The sequence below is a fragment of the Cyanistes caeruleus genome, chromosome 9 (genome assembly GCF_971803275.1).
Source record: "Cyanistes caeruleus chromosome 9, bCyaCae1.hap1.1, whole genome shotgun sequence".
NCBI lineage: Eukaryota > Metazoa > Chordata > Aves > Passeriformes > Paridae > Cyanistes > Cyanistes caeruleus.
The window spans coordinates 31615160-31635363 of NC_141709.1; the positions used below are offsets into that span (position 1 = coordinate 31615160).

The window sequence follows — 20204 nt, forward strand, 5'->3', positions numbered from 1 at the left end:
TAACTTTTAAGGAATTTAATGAGATATCATAGATTTTGGTTCTGTGGCTCTGTTTCCATCTTTTCTGTTTCAGTTTATCAATGCCCACCTCACTGGCATATGATAAACCTTAACTATTATTTGGAAAAGCAATTGTTATTTTTTTCTGAAGCTCCTTTAGTAAACAATATTATTATTCTGTGTGAAAGGTGTGCATGCATTTGTACTCTGTATATACACACTCTCTGTATCACATGGGCTAAGATAACTCTGTCTGGAAATTTGCAACCAAGGAGCCCAGAAATGACTCCAGTCAAAACAAAATTAATTATAAAAGACTAGAAATGCTACCCCAAGCCTTCAGAGTTTTAATGAGATGACTGTTTCTTACCAGCATTAAATCTGTGGGGATAAGGAAATGTTCACTGAGTTAAGATATGCTAAGAAAAGTGTAAAGAAGAACATAAATGGCTCAGGAATTTCAGGAATCCCACTGGCTTAAACAGTCTTTTATTTAAAGCAAATGTTCTCATAGTTGAATGACTTCCAAGAAGGGCCTCAAGTGATGAAAGTATTTCCATCTAATGTGAAAATACTTGACTGATGCTTATTCCATGTGAAAATATTGCCACCTTTCAGAAAAGCCTGAATACAAGATCCTTTAATGAAGATACTCTCAGACAAGGTATTAATTTTCAGAACATACAAAATATCCAGAATTCCTACTATATTCATAATGAATAGATTTTAATGACTTTCATCTCCTATAGCAACCAGGGAAAATATTTCAGAGTATTTTACAAAACAGATACTTCAGTAACAGAGTGAAAGATTTTACATTCATCATCCTGACATTGCTCCCTTTTCCCTCAGGGCATAACTGACCTGGAAAGTACCACTGAGCATCTGTGAGGAAAAGCAGTGGGGAAACAAAACCTGTAAAGACCAGCAAGGTACTGAGAGTCAAACAACTCCAGTCCACAGCAGTGGCTTTTTAATTCCTGTTTTATGATTTTTAGATGTTCAGTTATGCTGCATAAACTCGATTTAATAACTTCTAGATTGGCCACATTTGGAGAATAAACAGATTGTCAATGAATTTTTTCATGAAAACAAAGTAACTTCCAGTACACAGCTTGATTCCAAAGTGTCAGGAAGGTGCCAGAGATTGTGACAGGTGTGAAGGGATGTGTGGCCCAGCAGGTATCAGAGCAGTTTGTATTGTGTAATAATTCATTGCACACATATTGGGAATTGGTTTGATTCTGGTTTTTATATCTAAAAATTCAGATGTGCCTCTGTAATACAGAACACCATGGGGATTATTGGATGCTCCTAAAGCTTTTGAAAGATGCTCAGGAAGTGCAGGCTTCCAGAAATCAAATTAACTGAGCTACAAAAATTGATTGGAAAGCAGAGAAAGATTTTTTTATCTTCTTTTCTAAAGGCAAGAAATGTGCAAGTACATGACTAACCACCAAGGGTCAGTGTTCAGTGTTTTTACATTCTGACATTTGTTCCCAGGTGCTTGGAAAATCCCCTTTAGATGCAGTCCTGTAATTAGGATTTTCCAACAGTATTTTTGATCTACCAGTGAGATGCTTATGTGCCATACAAAGTATGGAAAAATTCAAGTGTCTGGATATGGGGTTTTTGTCAGCCAGCTACCAAGTTATATCTGAACTGAGTATTGTTTATATTCCTGGATACAATGATATGTCCCATTGAAAATAACAAAAAACACCCTAGGATCTGGATTTTATTTTTATGAATAGCAAATTATTGTAGCAAATGCCGTTCTCCTGTTTCGTTAAGAAAGTTAAGACAGCCCTCACCGAAAGATTGTCAGGTGCTTTGTCAAGATGGCAAGGGATGCACTGTCAAGAGGAGTGAACACATTTTAAATGAGTTCCTGTTGAAAGTAACTTAATCTGACTTTAAAATGTAGTAATGGTGGATATCAGACATCAGGAGATTGAGCTGCAGCCCTGGTGTGAGGGGCATGCCTGGCTGGTCTCCCCAGTTTCTGGGATGTTAACATAGCTCATAATCCTTGATTGGCACAGACCCAGAATGTACTGACAGACATTCATACAAACTGCAGCTCATGAAGAAATCTCCAACCAGGCTTAAAAAATAAACCAAACCCACCTTACTCTACACAAGGCACAGAGATCCCTTTGTTTCTCTTCTGCCCCACGGCTGAGCTCCAGGCACAGCTGCCCAGTACCGGGGAGTTTCTGACGTGCCCCCGTTTAGCAGTGACTTGAAAGATGTAAAAAACTGGGCAGATTTCTGTGTGGAGCTGATTTCATTTGTCTGTAGCTGCAGCCAAACCCTTTCAGTGCTGACACTGCTCTGTCTGGGTGAGCACCTGGAGCCCGTCTGACCTGGCTGCAGCAGCCAGGAGCACACGGGTGAGCCGATCTCTCTTGACATAATCCCAGATTGCCCGACCTGTACAGCCTGCCTTGTTCTTACACGGATCCCAGCCTCACTCCTTGCCCTAGCCAGTCTGGATCACCCTTCTAGCACCGCCATCCCTTAGGAATAATCATTTCTGGATGCTCTTGAATGAGGATCAACCCTCAGGAAAGGACATAAAATTGTGGAAACTACAAAGTAAAGAGGGACAAAATAAAAGCCACTAGAAATTTAAAAAGAGCAAAAATACTAAAAAAAAACTAAAATGAGCATGTTAAACAGTACAAATCCTAGCACAGAACTCTGGGGGATATTACTGTAAAAACCTTTTATTCCTTATTCTATTTTTAATAAGGATTTATGTTAATCTTCCATGGCAACCAAATCTCTTTAAGAACCTTTGGTGAAGGAAACAGTAATAGGGTTTCCAGAAATCCAAGTCCACTTTCCAGTCTTTATCAGTTCTGAGAACTCTAGGAGGGGAGATAGTTATGTAAATACCACCCATGTTATCACCATAATTTCAGCCTCTGTGAGGCAAAGTAGAATCAGTAACAGAAAATTGAAGTACGTATCTTGACAAGCAGCCAAAAAACAGCAGATGCTGCCCATAGCAGTTATGACTCAGGTCGTTTAGTCCACTCTTAGGCTGACCTAAACACTGATGTGTTTAATGCCATCCTGTACACTTCAGTAACAACAGGCAATGTGCAAATGGTGATAAAATTGAATCAGCTAAGAAAAAAAATAATGGTTCAAAATAGTAAAAGAGGCTGGTGGAGGGAAAATTTAAGTATGTTCTTATGCTGAAACACAAAGGGAAAAGGAAAGGGACAGAATAATCACATTTCCTTTGTGTAAGGGATGGAGATGTTTCTCTGGAGTTTTTCTTTTATTTGGAGATAGTTTGAGGCAGGGTGCTATAGCAAACAGGATCCTGGCTCAGGCATCCATAAGTTCAGATCAAATAAGGCTAACCTCTTCCTATGAAACAAATACAGTATTTTCTGGAGCAAAAAAAGATCAAACAAAAGAAATACTCGTACATTTTAGCTATCGTGTAGCAAACTAAGCAAGATGAAAAGAACGCGTGTGGTGGGGATTGATGTGCTGTGAGGGCTGGATGCAGAGCCTTGGCTGCGAGCCCTGGGCTCTGCCAGGGCCAGGAAGGAACTGCTCTGGAGAAACAGCTCACACCTCGCTGGCAGGTGAAGGCACTGGAGTCTGCTGGGCTTTGGGCAGTAGTAACTCTCCAAAACAAGCAATGACAATATGAATTAAGAGTAAGTAAAACTGCCGCAACCCTTCTCCATCCATCCTTTGGGAAGGGGGAACATTTTCCCACCTCTAGAAGGGTTAAAGCAGTTGTTCTTCACCCCCGTGCTTAAGCACCTCCAGTCCCTCACTTCTCCAGATAACTGAATTGATATTTTCACCTCATTTAACATTTTTTTTTTTAAATTTAGCTATTTTTAAGCAGTTCTGTATCCTGCTCTGAGAGCAATGTTTGTGGCGGGTATCCACTGACCTATCTACACCCGTGACCTCCACGGCCCGACCGTGCCCGCGGCAGCGCTGACAGCCGGGGCGGGCTATGAGAGGCAGCACCCGCCATGTTGGGACGGAGCGGCGCCTCCCGGGCCGAGGAGGGGGAACGCGAGGCCGCTCTCGGTCCAGGAGCTCCCTCCGGCCGAGTGACACGATGGCGTTTCGCCCACGCGCCGGCCCGGGGCGGGTGACACGGCCCGGGGCGGGTGACACAGCGCGGGGCCGTTGACACGATCCCGACTCGCCCCCTCACGGAGGCGGCGCGGCCGTGAGGGCAACCCCCACCTCTAACGAGTCTCACCGTGATTGGCACGAGCGCACCGCTCCTCCACTGTGATTGGTCAGAAGTGCTGTCACTCCCGGCCGCTGGGGGCAGAGGCGGGAGCTGAGTGGTCAGCGCTGGCGGCGGCCCCGCCCCCGCGGGGACGCGCGGGCGGAGCGGAGCCGCGGCCGGAGCCGCCGGAGCGGGGGCGGCCTGAGGGCGGGGGGGGGGAGGGGAGGGACGCGGGGTTGTCGCAGCCGCCGCCATGGAGGCGAAGCCGGCGGACCCGCTGCTCTGCGACAGCCTCATCCTCTGGGTGAGTGGCGCGGGGGTTCTGCCGCCTCTGGGGACCCTCGAGGGCAGCGAGGAGGTGCCAGCGCCGTGGGGCTTTTCCCTCCATCCTTCCCTCCACCCCTCCCTCCGTCCCCGCCCGCGGGAGCGGGAGCTGCGGGTGGCTCGGGCACGGCCGCGGCAGTGGGGGCTGCGTGGGACTCGCTGCTCACAGCCAGCAAAAGGTTCCCGCGGCACCCTCGAGGTGTGGATGTGGTGGTTGGAATATCCCGTGGGCCTCTCCAGCGGTGGCTTCAGTGTGGAAACTACTCGGCAATTAACAATATTAATAAATAAATGCAATTAATTTGAATCGACAGGCGCAGAAACCTCAGAGTAGTTCATACCGGCTGGTTGAAGCGTTTATTAGTCAGGCATGCCACACCTGGGTGTGTGATGTTACCTGTGCTAGAGGCAACTTGGTTGGAAAAGACTTTTAAGGTCATGGAGTACAAACATCTTGGTTAAATTCATCAATCACTCTTGCTTCCTCTTTATATTTCTTTCCAAGCTTCTTCTGTGACCTTGTCTGTAATTCTGGTCTTGCAGGTGCAGTAATTGTGGTGACAGGGAACTACTAAATAGAGCTTTTGCATGAAATCTTGGCAGGAAAGGTCACAATTACCTGTGTGGAGGGTTTCTCTAGAAATAGCAGGTGTTTTGCCTCTGTGAAGTGTAAATCATGGAGAGAAGGGATGTTTTAGAGGCATTGTAGAAATCCAGGAATGAAATTGATAACAGTGGCCTGAGTAGTTGTTCTTAATTTCTGCATGGCAGTACCAAAGTGTTGATGGGTTAAAGTCTGTAATAAATCACTGATAAACTGTTTCTTCCTTTCTTTTCCTCTTCCCACTTTCCTTTTAGTGATGTTGTATTCTCCCAAGGTTTTGTTGGTCTCTAGAATTTGGGTGGTCTTGTATTCACCTCTGTCTGCTTAGATATCTTTTGTTCTTTAATCTTTCTCTTTTTATGGGCTCTTTAATTTTGTATTTTCCCCTCAATAGTCAAGTGAAAATAGCTCCATCATGATTCAATAGTAAAACAAATCACTGTATTCCTGAACTCTTTCACAAAAATCTGGGCAGCGGTGCTGAACTCCTTTATTTTTCATAATTCCTGCTTTAAATATTTTTAGTCTAATTGTCATTTATGGTATCCCCGCAGTGCAAGAGGTGTAATTATATCGTGAATCTTAATGGAACCTTAACTGGCCTTAAACGAAGCAATTGTCAGTGTAAAAGAACACCCAACCCTGTGTTCATATTTTCTATACAGCACTCAGCAGATGCACAGTTTTTAATTTAGCACCCTATTTCTCAGGCCTAGTTTGCAACTTAGAAGCTGATTGCTAACACTTGGATGTGTTTGAAACATCCTTTCACAATTTGAACTTCAGTGTGAATAATAGGGAAGAAAGTGATGTGGGAGAGATTTGTGTTTGGAGAGAAAAGGGTTCTGTAACTCTCTGCTTCTAATGGTTTCTCAGTTTGTTTACTCATTAATACAGCAAGCAGATGCTTTTGATTGTGTTCTGCTGTCAGATCTGGCATTTCCTATTTTTATTTTACCAAATGCGATATTGGGAAACATGCTGTGTCCAGAGAAGAAAGATAATATTCAAATAAAAATGTTACCTATTGTTTCTGCAACCCAGGTGTCATTGAATTTAAAGTTCTGAGGATTTGACAGGAAAAACACAAAGCAGCTTCAACTGAATTATAAGAGTAATGTTTATGAGCATCCATGAAAAATTGACTTAAGTAACACCTGTGAAGGTGGAACTCAAAAGCTGCAGTAGAAGCAATTTTCAAAGTTAGTTATTTTTCCTCTGTGTAGAGGAAAAGTTAATTGGATGTTTTTCAGTGCTGTACTGCCTTACCCTCCAAACCAGAGACTGGATGCAACATCTTAAATTGGAATAATTTTCCTCTATAAATGCACTGCTTGGCACTGGCACCACTGGTAATGTTCATCCAGTGGTTGACTTATTATGTTAATATACTTGGTTTCAGCATGGAAATGTTTATTTTTATTTTAAAATCTCTTGGATTACTCTATAAAACCTCTGTCCCTTGTGTGTATAACCTGGGTGTGAAATGGAGAAACTCAACCCCTCACTGTGAGGTGAAATTGAGGGCATACCTTCCCCAGGTGGATTAGCTGATTTCTGCTGGACACTCTCAACATCTCTACAAATGTTTGGTGCCAGAGCTACAAAATTAACTTTTCAGCTGTATATTGGGAGCAGAGTAGCTCTGTGTCTGAGAGAACTTCTGCTGTAGCAGCAAGTGGCAGAGTGCACTTGGGATGGAATTCACAAAATGGTTTTCAGCATGAGTAGCAGCATATCCTTGGAGCTTATATTTAGTAAAACTAAGAAAATGAGGGAAAAAAGAGCGCTGCTACAGTCCTGAAGTCTTTGGCTTCTCTTCTTTTTCCAACCTCCTCCCCACTCCTGCCGCTTTTTTTGGTTTTGCAAGAACAGTAAAAACCCATTTTGATGAAATGATTGGGCTGGCATGAGGTTTGGAGAACCCATAATTAATAATTTGAATCTCTCATTATTTCTAGGTCCTCACGTGACTTTTAAATACATAGAGAAACCTAGACTGTCAGTCCTGCTCTTAACTTAATTTTAATTAGCTGTTTCTATTCTGGGAAATCATGCATAAAGCAATGTTGCATGTCAGGGTTTTTTAAGGCTTTGTTTATCTGCTCTAACAGGCTCAGGTAAAAGGTTTGCACCTGTGTATAGCAACTTCCTTGCTTTATGAGGGATATATCCAGATGGCAGCATCACAATATTGTGCCATAAAACTGGGTTTGGGAAGCTCAGCCTGGAATGTAAACTTGCATGCCCGTGCTTGTGCTGAGGCTGCTGGAGTAGTAGATGCCAGTGCTGCCAGGTATAGCAGCTTTGGGCTGTGGTGCTCCAGTTAATCTTTTATGTAACCTATGAGAGATTACTGACTTCTCACTTCCTGTAAGACAAGATTTAAAACCACTTTTTAAATTAATAAACAAAGGAAAAAACCCTTGCTCTGCATATTTTTCCCTTGGCTTGATTGGACTCTTTTTGAAGGAAGCAAACAAGTATTCAGAATTATGATCACTTTTTATAGGCACAGAGTGGACGAAAACTCTCTGATTCTCACAGCTGGAATCTGCTTTTCCATCACTCTGGTCCAAGTAGCTCCCTTTCCAAAACACAAGGTCATTTACCAGGAGTTCTGAAGAAGCTTGTGTTGCACAGGGTGTTTGGGAAATCCCTTTTGCAGAGGGACAGGTAATTTAGGACATTGTAAATGCAGTGAGTTTAAGTCAGTTTCTGCAGTGGAAGGGGTTTATAAGGATTTGTAGTTGCTCCCATTCTATTCTGTCTTCTAGTGGTACTAATAATAAGCTTTCTGTTTTGTTTATTGTTTATTTTCCTGAGTAACTATGATGAACTGATGTGTATGGAAATGGCTCTCTCATCTAGAATAATTAGTTCTGAGTTGATTGTCTTTGGAGGAATAAAATATTTCAATTCTAAGTATACAGCTAATTCTGTCAAAATGTTAGCTATAACCATAGAGATAGTTTGAAAAAAATCTCACAATATTTAAAACAGAGAGACATTTTAACATTGAGGTAATCCCATCCTATTTCTAGTACTAAGTTCTTATAGTAAAAGACTGGATTTTTTTTTTTTTTGCCCATCAACTTTCACACCTTATTAATGATGCTGTTATTTGTTTAGGTAGTTACGTCCAGAACTAAGCACTGCAACATAATTTAAAGGCTGGTTAAATATTACTTTAGTCTACCAAGTTATCTGTCCATAATCTGCTTTACAATAGAAGGCCTAGCATGAAAAAACAGAGTGTGGGTGTTCATACCAACTTTGTAAGCTACCAGTCATAACAGTCATAAGTGTTGAGATAACTGGGTTGCCTTAAAGTCTGTGTGGTTCAAAAAGGATTTCAAGTAGAAAGATATCTTGTTAAATGCTTGTGCCTGAAAGGGGAGAAGGAAGATGGCAGCTAATTTATTGTCTACTGAACTAAACCCCAGTGTTTTTCCCTGTTGTAGCTACAGACGTTCAATACAGCTGCACCCTGCAGAGATGTCCAGGACCTGACTAACGGGGTTGCCATGGCTCAGGTGCTTCACCAAATGTAAGTTGATTCTTCTGCTGGAAGAAGAGGGATTCAGTTGCCTGAGGTTTTTGTGTTTGACAGACAAAGTTGCTTTTAAAGTAGGCAGAAATTCAGAGTGGACAGTTTATAACAGAAGATAGGTTGTGCCTTTGTATTGCTGTTTTGGGGATGAGCTGATAGTTGATTAGTGACGTGGTGGAAAAGGTGACGAGAAGATACACAAATACTGCAGTATTCCATTAATACTTGGGGGTAATTGGGTAAGGATGACATTATCTTTTTCACTTTTCCCATCAGCACTATTTCCATGCTTCAGGCAATACATTCCTTTTTGGATGAGAAACTAAAGATTCCAAAGGCATGGCTTTGTGTTCTTTTTTTCCTGAGGTTGTGCAATTAATTTAGATCTAAGTTCTAGGTTTTAAATGACAACTTACTATTGGTGTGGAAGACAAGAATTGTAAAACTTCAATTACAATTAATATTAGGAGTTACTTTACTTTTGATGAACTATTCTGTTGGTGTGATGAAGATTGGTAGTCTGAGTTTCAAAACTGACCACTGGTTTTGAAATTTGCATAGAGGGTTGTAATGCAAGTCTTTTTTTTGAAAGAGTATTATGCTACAAGTCATCACTGGAATTTTATTGTTATTATTGACCCAGATAATTGAAGAGAAGTCTGCATTACCACCTCAGGTTCAAAGTATTATTTTGTAATTAGTAAAAAGTTACTTCAACACTATCACAATCCACCCCCCAAAAAATGAGGTCAGAAACGCTCCTGTCTGTTTGTAAAGATTTTAAATGTACTTTTTAAAGACATAGCTCACCCTTTTTCCAGACATAGCAAAAATTGATTTAGGGCTTGCCAGGGGTTGCTTCCCATATATTTTGGGTATTGGGCAGCCACATGCTTTGGGCAAACTTCTTAACACCAAGTTGGTTCATGTGCAAGTGGGGATAATGATTGTCCTTTTTTAGGTGCTTTGGGACCAGTGAATAAACAGTGCACTGTCAAAGTTAAATATTGTTAAATATGCTGTGATTGTACTGCTTGGCAGCTGAGTGTGTGTAAACACCTCCCTCAGCAATTCATCCTTGTTTATGCTGGCAAACTGAATCCCCTTCTGCCCAGGGGAACCAGAGACATACAAAATATACAAAATGCCAGTATTCAAGTATTTTCTTCATATGTGACAATTTGGAATAAATGTTAGTTAATCCAGCCTACAAGAATAGGTACCAAACATAATGTCAGAACTATCAAAAAAAAGATGTTTCTTTACCTCATTATGGTTGCTATATCAGGTATAAAAATTCAGCATGTCAAAAGCCTGCACATCTTTGTGCTCCATCCATAGCTGGCGCAGGCACACAGAGGAATTCTCCCAGCCCTGGAATGTGCCTTAATGGAGCCAGCAGGATGGAAATTTCCTGTGGCATAAGTTTATCTTGCAATCTTCAGGAATTCATGCCTTGTCAGACACTGGAGTTCAGCATCAGATGATTTAATGCTGGGAATTTGCTGTCTTATTTATTTAAGTCTGTGCTCACTGATTAATCATTTAATTTTATTTCAGAGATGTTGCCTGGTTTGATGCATCTTGGCTCAATCGCATCAAAGAAGATGTTGGTGACAACTGGAGAATAAAGGTATTTAAAACTGAAGATAGTGAAGTTTTTTGGGGTTGGATGTTACGACTGTCCTGAGATCTGGCAGCCCAAAACCTGAGGAATGAAGCTCACGGTTTTCAAGCATATTTGAAATGAGCTGGAACTGTCTGTTGATAGTTTAAGTGCCTTCCAGTCTTGTTGGATGGGGATTTTCTGCTGTGCTACTTCTCTTTCATAGAGCTACCTTGTAACCATTTTATTAGAAGTTATTTGATTTAATAAAAAGTAAATTTATTAATAAAATTGTAACCTTGTCTTTCATGTACAACATCTAGTCCAGTAATTTGAAGAAGATACTGCAAGGAATTATGGACTACTATCATGAGGTATGGAAAAAACAATTTGTTTTTGTTCTCATCATTAAACACGATGATTATTGCTCTCCTTGACTTTTCCAAGTAGAAAAAAAAAGCTGTAATTTGTTTTGAGGACCTTTTAGGCAGAAGGTGTATGATTATTACTTGTTAAGTGGGAGGTTTGAGTGAATATGAAATTAATTTGAGCAGGTGTGTTTCAGATAAGGCTCTTGGAGTATGAACTGGGAACCATGTCTCTGCCCAGGTGGATGTTGAAAGGACTGAGCTGCAGAATCCTGTTGACCTGTGTGTGTGCTCATGTTTGCTCTTGTCTAGAGAAGTTTTAATCCTTTTGTACACAACAGAACAGACTCAGCCACCCCAGCATAGACTTTATGATATTTCTTTGGAAGCTGGGAGCCAAGGTAGGAATCCTCCTGGACACAGAAAGTTAGTTCTGTCTCATGCAGGGATGAGTAGAGTAGCCATAAAAGGCTGCTGTATTTTGAGTTTTAAAAAAATTGCTGAATTTCGATATTGATGTGGTTACAGTTATGTAATGGGTATGGTCTAGAAAAACTTGCCAGATCTTGTGGCTTCCTGGTCTTGCCTGTGCTGAGCTGTGACACCAAAAGCCAGGCCCTGATGTGCTGCCAGGTCTGAGGAAGGCCCAGAAGCAGAACCTCTTTAAGCTTTATGAGGAGCTTGTTGAAGGATTTGGAAGCAACTCAGTCTAGAAGTGTTATTAATTCCTTCTTTTATTATGTTGCTAAAATAAATGAGTTCTTTCGTATTTGAGACCTGTCCAAGTAAGTTTTATTATTGTCACTTTTTCTTGTAGAAGTGCTCAGTTAACTAAACCTGGTAACAAACTTCTAGAGCATTTTCTCTGGCTTCATCACTGAGTCCAGATTTCCTACATGATAGCAGATTTCCACGCTGTACAGAAATGAGAGTCTACTTTTTCTCATAATTGTAAAAATTTTTTTCAGTTCCTGGGTCAGCAGATTGCAGAAGAGCTTATTCCAGACTTGACCCGGATATCTGAGAACTCAGATCCCACTGAACTGGGCAGGCTCCTGCAGCTTATTTTAGGTTGTGCAGTCAACTGTGAGAGGAAACAAGGTAGGCACTACCTTAACCTGCTCAGCAAACAGCAGACTGCCTCAGGTGGCAGTTAAGGTGGAAAAGATGTAGAAACTTCTCTTTCTTATCCATCAACATTGTTAATTTGCTGAATGCCTCTTCTGAAACTGGAGTTCACTTAAAAGTAGAAATTCCCTCAGAAATATCTGTGAATAAAACTCAAAACTTTGTTCAGAGTAGGTTTAAAAATATAGTCTAAAGTGTGTATGGTTTATTCATATTGTTAGAATATGTACCAAGACCTAGAATTTACTATTCAAATGCAAATACAGCAAAATTAAATTAAGTCCTTAAATTAGAAACTGCTTCTCTGCCTGCGAGGCTCAAAACTGAATTGGTTGTTTCCTCTCCTGATACCAGAACTAATCCTCCATGCTCTCATGGCATCTCTCCTTAGGCAGAGTATAAATTTGTCCAGTTAAGAGTTTATAATCTTTTGTGATTATCTGCCATATTACTGGATAATAATGATGGTGGGTAATGGTACTCCTCTGTGTAAAGAGACCACTACTTGTTTTGAGGGAGCTTTATGGATAATAGTTTCTTCTGGATCTTTCAGCAATCACTTTATCATATTACTCAAACCCAGGAGATGAACATTGTCATGAGTCACTACAAATCCTTTTCCACAGAGCACATACAGAATATCATGACCCTTGAGGAGTCTGTTCAACACGTTGTCATGACAGCCATTCAAGAGGTAGGTAACAGTTCACAGCCTGATGCTGTTGAGATGTCCAAATACCTTTGTGAATTCTTTCATCCAAGCAAAGGTCAGGGAGAAGTATAAGTACTTTCCTAAATTGTTTGGGAGGTCTGTGACTAAGAGACCTTAAAACCCAGCCAAATGGTTTTGATTTTAGACTCAAGGTGCCCAAACATACAGATGCTTAAGATTCTTTTGTTCTGCACAAAAAATGTATATAGTTGCCAACCATTGATTATGAAATTCTGTCCCAGTGCTGTAGTCTTGGTCCCAGAGTTAAGCTGATTGTGTTTGTGAGGTTGCATTGTTCTGACAGACCATTCCAGCCTCTGACTTAGAAGCTTGCAGCTGCATCTCTTCTATTTTTGTCATGGTGTGCTCCTCCTCCTGTCTTAATTTGTTCTTGGTTGGATCATCTTAGTGATCCAGCTCACAGCTTAGCTCTACAGTCACTGGCTTTTGAGAGCTTCAGGACTGTGAAGCAGAGTGTGGAGAGAGGCAAAAACTAAATACTGGCAGTGAAGAGAAGGTGGTGTGTACTTGCACCCTCGTCAAGGTAACAATGGAGTTGGTAATAAGCTTTATAACTTAGATTTAAATTGTATAGTCTTTAAAGCTGTATGTGTCCTATTGGTAGAAATTAATCCACAAAACTTGTGTTGGTTGTCTTCTGACTTACTAAACTTTCTAGAAGAAGGTCTAGAAATAATTCAGTAATTTCTGAGTGAGGAGTAAAGCCCTTTAATTGCTGGTAAATACACACTGTACATCTTTGTATCAGAGAAGTAATGTTCTCATTGTTTGTTTAGTGGCAATTAATGGGACACAAAGAAGTGTGGTAACTGTTAAATTAATGGAGTGAAATCCTGTCTTCTGGTTCATTCCAGTTTGACTGACTAGGGGGTGGCAATACCTTCAACACATCACATTCATCCAATACAATGTTACTGCAAATCTGATTCATTTTGAGAGGAGGAAGGTAAAAAATCATCTTACTGTAGATCTGTTTAAATCTTTACCAGCCATGAGATGAGGAGGAGCATTATTGATCTGTTTTGGTATATTGAAGGGATGCAATAACACAATGGAGAATACAGTTGGTACTCAGTAGACATTGAATTTACAGATCTGTAACCCCTAATTTAACCTTTTTTCGTATAACCTGTAGTTTAACCTTTTTTTCCTGTGGCCTCTTTCTGTAGCTCATGAGCAAGGAAATAACGAGTCCTTCCCCATGTGATGCATCAAGTGAAGTGGAACAGCAGGTAACTGTCTGATCTGTGTTCCTGTTGTAGATCAAGCCTAAACAGTAAGTTGTTATCTGGCCATCCCTTAGATGAAGTAATGCTGGTTTTCAGTGCTAATGAACTGAAAACTTAAGTGTTATTCTATAGCTTCTTTAAAAACCCCACAGTGACTGCTGTGTCATCTTCCTGCATGGGGTGAAACTGGTCAGTGAAAACCTACATTGCAGGGAGGGGGTCAGGCTATTTCAGGTTACTTTTAAGGAGTTGTGAAAATTCCCTGTAATCTGAAAGCTACAAGGTGTTTCCCATAAAATGAACTTGTCTTTAAAGGGATTTGGAAATGTGACAGTACATTCCTGTGTAGTTTCCCAAGTAGTTGTGTTTTAGTAATTTACTTTCTAAGTGTGATAATCATTTAGAAGGCAAGTGAAATGAGCAAGGATCCTGATCTAGGAGAGTATTTACAGTTTTGTGTATCAATGTGTGCACCTAACAGCCAACTTAAACAATGGCTGTAAGCAATTGAAGCATTTTAGAAGCTGAAACTGAATATTTTGGGTATGGGCCATAGTGATTGACTGCCTTATTTTTTGAAAGCTTAAAAAAGCCTTGGAAGATCTTCAGGAGGCACTAGCAGAAAAAGAGGAGCTGGCACAAAGATGTCAAGAGCTGGATTTGCAGGTAAGAAACAGTCAGTTGTTTATTTCTTTAATATGTAGTGGTGCTGCTGTTAAGATGCAGACATTTTGAAGGGCAAAGTGCATTTTGCATTGTTCAAATTTTTGTGAGAATTTGTAGTTGCTTGTCAGGGAAAAGCAATTATTCTGTACTCCAAAATGCAATTACTGGAAAGAGTTTTCTGATGGAAGTGTATGCTGAGGTCCTGTGCCAGCTTATCTCAAAGGTTCTTTTGTCTTAGCTTAATGTTTACCCTTAGTATCAGGTAAAGTTAAAACAACATTAGCATGGTTTTAAAAATTGCCCTTTTCATTCTTAGTTCCTTAGTCTTTTGTGCTGTGTCCAGAAAATCCAGTTCATGTCATAAACAGTAATTAGATTTAATCATAGGGAAATTATGCTGTTTCAATAGGAGTTGATGAATGACAAAAATTTGTAATTTATCTAAAACTTGCTAACTTTTTCTCATACACAATTGAAATATGGAGGAGATTTCAGGATAAAAATAATGAAAACTAATAGATCCTTGCTGGCATCTTTAAACAACACTAATAATAGGCCTATTTTTGTTTTTAATGGATATAGCAGTTAATCAAGTCACTCTTGAGAGAAAGGAGAGAGGACTTCATGACAATAAAGAGAAATTTGCATTTCAATCAAGACTTTAAAGAAAAAAAAATCACTTACTAGCCCTTCCCTTGTGGCACTATAATCTGAGAATAGAAAGAGTTTTATCTGGAAAGGCAATTCATGTCAGATTTGGCTCTGCACAAAGAGAACATTTGGGTGGCATCTTCTTGTAGAAGCCAGAGGGCTGTACTGGCTGTGTGAGCCTCTGGAAATGAACACCCACAAAAGCAGAGGCCAGTTTTACATTTCTTACTGACAGTGACACTGAAAAAGCAGAATACTTGTGTCTAAAGCAGCTCAGAGCTACCTGCCATGCCCAGGAAGCTACTGCTATAATTGGATTGATATTTAATTTCCTTTCTTTCTTGGGGCAGTAGTAAGACTTCCTAGTGAAAGCAGAGATCTAAAAATGCTTGTGAGAAGAATCTGCAAGAGAAGTCCCAGGTGTTCTTCTGTTTTCCCTGGCTTTTTTTTTCCAGAATTCTCTATTAATTAATCATAGGTGATACAGAGCCAGTTGCTCATAACATGGCTCGGGACAGGTGAAAGGTGTTCAAGGGAAAAGGTACAGAATATAAACAGATGAGTTGATGACACCACAGCCCTGTAATACTGTGATGTGTCTTTAAAACCTCTCTTCATAGTTTCTGTTGACTCTGACACCACTTCTGTCATGTTAAAATAATAAAAAAAGAAGACTACCAGAAAGCAACTGAGAGAAGATGTCAAACTTGCTCTGAGTTGTGTCAGATTTAATAGTTTGGTTTTTAGGGTTTTTTTAAGTCTGAGATGAGTGATGTTTCAGGATTATTCTGAAAGTCCAAATAATGTGCATGCTTAAGGAGTGGCTGACCCTTGAACAGGAGGCTGAGCAAGGCTCAGATGTGCTCTCTACTTGGGTGTGTGCATGTAAATAGTAAATGACATTTGGTACATAAAAAGGAGTGAACCTAGAAAGCCAGCACCTAATGAAGTGGCAGGTTACTATTTGACCTCCATCTGTTTGAATGATAGATTTTTAAATTATCACAAAAAAATTGTTTCTTGATATTGTGCACTGTAGATTATATCTGTTCAATAATGTCATCATGATATGTTTTATTTTATTTATTTGAAGCCGTAATATTGACTTGACGCTTCTCATTTAAACTAATTCTTAATAAATTCACTTGTAAGGTCTCAGTCTTCCTTGATATTTTCCAAGAGTATAAGAAAGGTAGGTTTACTTTATAATTCAGGAAAACATAACCCAAAAAGCATATTGTCCCTGTTTAAATGCAGTCCACTAACACACGCTGCGTGCTCTTATGTTCGACAGGACGTTAAAATTAACACAGCAGCTTTCACTAGACAAACTTTAAAGGTTCTATCCTCTTAATCCTTCTGGCTGTGAAGCTGGCTCCTGTCAGTGAAGTGTTGTAGCCCCTGTGCTTAGCTGTGACACCAGGTAGCCGTGTGTGTGCTGCCAGGGTTGCATGCTCCCCCTGAGGCTGGCCAGGCTGTCCGTGCGTGTGCGCTTCGGCCGACCCCGCTTCCCGCAGCCATTCCCCGCTGAGCACGGCAGCCTGGGGTGCTGGCCATGCCATGCTGCTTCTGGTTGTCAGCTACAGGCAAGATGGACACTTCTTGCAGCAACACTCAGAGTTTTTTGTCCACGGTGTTTTTATTGGAAGTAGCAGTTTCTCTCCATATCACTTTGTCTGCCTTTTTACCGTGGTTTCAGTTATAGAAATTTGTCTTTTTATTTAGAGGGACTTTTCCTTTAGTGCTTCATAAATGTCATACACTAAAGCATCTGTATGCTCAAGTGTGCTCTGTAAACTACGTTCTAAAACTTCTAAACGCTCAGCCTTTTTCACAAACTAATTTGGTGATGTACTGCTGTCTTGCTTCACTTCTTTGGACAGGTCTTACAGTGTTCATGCTGTTTTTATCTGTGCTAGGTGGCTGCCCTCCAGGATGAGAAAAACAGCTTGATGTCAGAAAATGAGATTATGAATGACAGACTAGAGCAATTAGACGATTCTCTTGATGATCCAAATACTGTGGTTGCAAAAAAGTATTTTAATGCACAGTTGCAGCTGGAACAATTGCAAGAAGAAAACTTCAGGTATGAAATTATTTTCCCCCAAAATCTCTCACTTGTCTAATGTACTCTGAAAATTTCTGGTGCTCTTTGGGGCTTTCCCATCTCAATTTCTTTTGCATTAAAAGCTGTCTAGTGCTGTACACGCATATGTTAAAGACAGTCCTTATATTAAAAAGAAAAATAATCTATTACTTTCTGTAAAAATTTTCAGTTTGTAATTGGCACAGCCCTCTAATACTTTCAAAAAAGTGATGGAAGGCAGAAAATTGAGTGGTGATTTGTGTGTCAACAAATCAAACACTAAACCCTCAACACTACCATGTCTCTCTACTGAGCTGATTTCTCTCTCCTGTTAGTCTCTCTCTGTGATCCACATTGGGAAACAAAATCACTTTTCATGTGATTCATTTATACTGATGTGATAAATTTGCAGTGTGCAATGCATTGTGACTGAACGGGTGGACAACAAAATGTTCCATGTTTATTGTAACATTTTCCCAGCTACTTAAATCAGTCATTTTCCTTTTATCTTATTTCTTTTTAATAATTCTAGTACTATACTAAATGAAATTGTGCAATAATGATGAGTTCCTAACAAAGGTACTGTTTTTGATCTGGTAGGCTTGAAGCTGCAAAAGATGATTATCGTGTCCACTGTGAAGATCTAGAAAAGCAACTGATTGAGCTGCAGCATAGAAACAATGAACTGACTTCTCTGGCAGAAGAATCGAGAGCCTTGAAAGATGAAAATGACATTCTTAGGTATGTGGCAGGGAGAGTTACACACACAGAAAGTTAGGATTTAATGGCTAACTCCAAGGGTTTTTATTTACAAGATTTTTTTGAGGTGTTACTTATGCAGATCTTACCTGAATGAGCTCTTTGGCAAAGCAGAGGTGAAGTGCAGGCTTTCAGGGAAAGCCTCCATTGTTTGAACAACACGTGAAATTTGTCTGTGAAGCAGAATTAATGACTACAGAGCTTAAGCTTCTTCATGTGGGACAGAAAGTGGAAGTTCTCATGTAGAAAAATATATATACAGCTAGAATTTTAACCTAACTTTTGGTGTCAGCATTCTAGGCCAGATTTAGGTTAAAGTCATTAAGATCATTAACAAAATGAAGATGAAACACACAGTAACCTTAGTGAGAATTTAATGTAACATTCCAGCTTGTGTAAACTGCATTAAATACCAGACCACCCAAGAAATATCCAAAATAAATTGTATTGTGAAAGCAGATCTGCTATTAATAAAATAATATGAAAAAAAACATGGAAAGAAAAGTGGTTTCAGGTGCTTAATTTACTGGTTCTTAAATAACATTAGAAACAAATCCTAGCTATATTTTTTTTTCCATTATTTTCTTGTACCACCTTCTGGTGAGATATGAATGCAGATAAACACAGATCTTAAAATTAATTTTAAAATTATGGTCCCAGTGTTTTCTTACCATGTAGATTTTTTTTAATGATCAGCTGACAGTTCTTGGTCGTATCTGCCAGTGATAATTTTCACAGAGTTATGTTCTAATTCTGTATAATTCCCCAGAGAGAACATAGCAGGTACCAGTATTTTGAGGTGTCTGTCTAGTACAGGATGTTGTGGTGCCACGGAATTCCTCAGGGATATTTGACCCACTAACCCCTTGCTCATATTTCTGGCATGTGGCTGTCAGTCTCACTCGAAGGCTGGCTGATTTCAGTTTTTATAAGCAAGTTGGTGTCAATTATATATTTAAAAATAAAGCAGTGAAATGTAACTGCTGCAAAGTCAGAGTTTTCAAAGAGTCACATCTCTCTTTGAAAATAGTGAGTGTCAGCAGAGTTTGACTTTTGTAATCTTTCCTTCTGATTGCTATTTCTACCCCAAGGGCTACTGCAGACAAGGCGAGCAAGCTGGAGTCAACAGTGGAAGTGTATCGGAAGAAGCTGCAGGACCTGAACGATTTCCGCAAGCAGGTGAAGTCCCTGCAGGAGACCAACATGATGTACATGCACAACACCGTCAGTCTGGAGGATGAGCTCAAGAAAGCCAATGCAGCACGAGCCCAGCTGGAAACCTACAAAAGACAGGTAGTGCTGCACTTGTGTTTGAAAGGTTTGTTTTTCCCCAGGTAGCTGGGAGCACCTTAACAACCCCACATTGTCCTCTTAGAATTTCTGAGTTGGGAAAGCTCCTTCATGCCCTGCTGTTGCCTTGTGGGTTTTTCCCTGTTAAATCTGCAAGCTTAGCTGTAGTTGCCCTCTCAACTGATGTGAGAGTCCATAGTCTGCAAGCTTTTCTTCTTTACCCTGAGGTAATTTGTGTGCCTGGGAGATGTTGTTCAGCTGTTATAGAGATCATTTGTAGGGAGTCATAGAATGGTTTGGCTTGGAAGGGGACTTGAAGATGATCCCATTCAACTGCCATGGCAGGGACACCTTCCACTATCCCAGATTGCTCCAAGTCCCATCCAGCTTGAGCTTGAGCACTTCCAGGGGTGGGACACCCACAGCTTCCCTTGGTAGTCTGTTCCAGCGCCTCACCACCCTCACATAAAAGAATTTTTTCTTAGTACCTGATGTAAACCTGTTCTCTTTCAATTTGAACCCATTCCCCCTGTCCTGTCACTACATTCTTACATTCTCATATTCTTACCATTCTTCATGAAAATTAGAAGTTATATTTTAATTTCTGTAGGAATTAGAGTTAAATTAAAAAAAAAACCCAAAAAACCCAAAGCCAGCCAACCAAAAATCAGTATAACCCCCCCCCCAAAACACATAGGCCCCTATCCCATCTCTGCTTCCCTAAGCTTAAGAAGCCAACTGTTCTATTTTGGCTGAATTGGGCAAAAGGGACCAATTTAATGTAGCTTTTTAAAGTATCATCTTGCAACATTCCTGTGCTAAATAATGCTTTTATGAAAAGGTCCAGGAGCTTCATAACAAACTGTCTGAAGAATCCAAAAGAGCTGATAAGCTGGCATTTGAAATTAAGCGAATCGAAGAAAAATATGAAGCTTTAATGAAAGAAAAAGAGGTAAGTCCCTTTAAGAGTTTCTTTGAGCAC

At 40.2% G+C, this 20204-nt stretch overlaps 1 protein-coding gene across 2 annotated transcripts in view; it reads left to right on the plus strand.

Moving 5' to 3' along the window:
- The window catches only part of HOOK1 (hook microtubule tethering protein 1), a 29996-nt gene that overhangs the window by 1742 nt on the left and 8050 nt on the right, over positions 1-20204 (plus strand). The window contains exons 2-13 of one of the 2 annotated variants that reach the window (XM_086841668.1): positions 853-932; positions 8618-8703; positions 10267-10339; positions 10636-10686; positions 11649-11781; positions 12435-12502; positions 13711-13773; positions 14353-14436; positions 17007-17173; positions 17774-17914; positions 19024-19225; positions 20064-20174. In XM_086841668.1, the coding sequence (XP_086697794.1) occupies positions 8681-8703; positions 10267-10339; positions 10636-10686; positions 11649-11781; positions 12435-12502; positions 13711-13773; positions 14353-14436; positions 17007-17173; positions 17774-17914; positions 19024-19225; positions 20064-20174 (1116 nt within the window). In that variant the 5' untranslated portion in view covers positions 853-932; positions 8618-8680. Of the gene's footprint in view, positions 1-852; positions 933-4454; positions 4530-8617; positions 8704-10266; positions 10340-10635; positions 10687-11648; positions 11782-12434; positions 12503-13710; positions 13774-14352; positions 14437-17006; positions 17174-17773; positions 17915-19023; positions 19226-20063; positions 20175-20204 lie in introns of those variants that run through there. The other variant, XM_023932329.2, reaches the window with a different exon arrangement.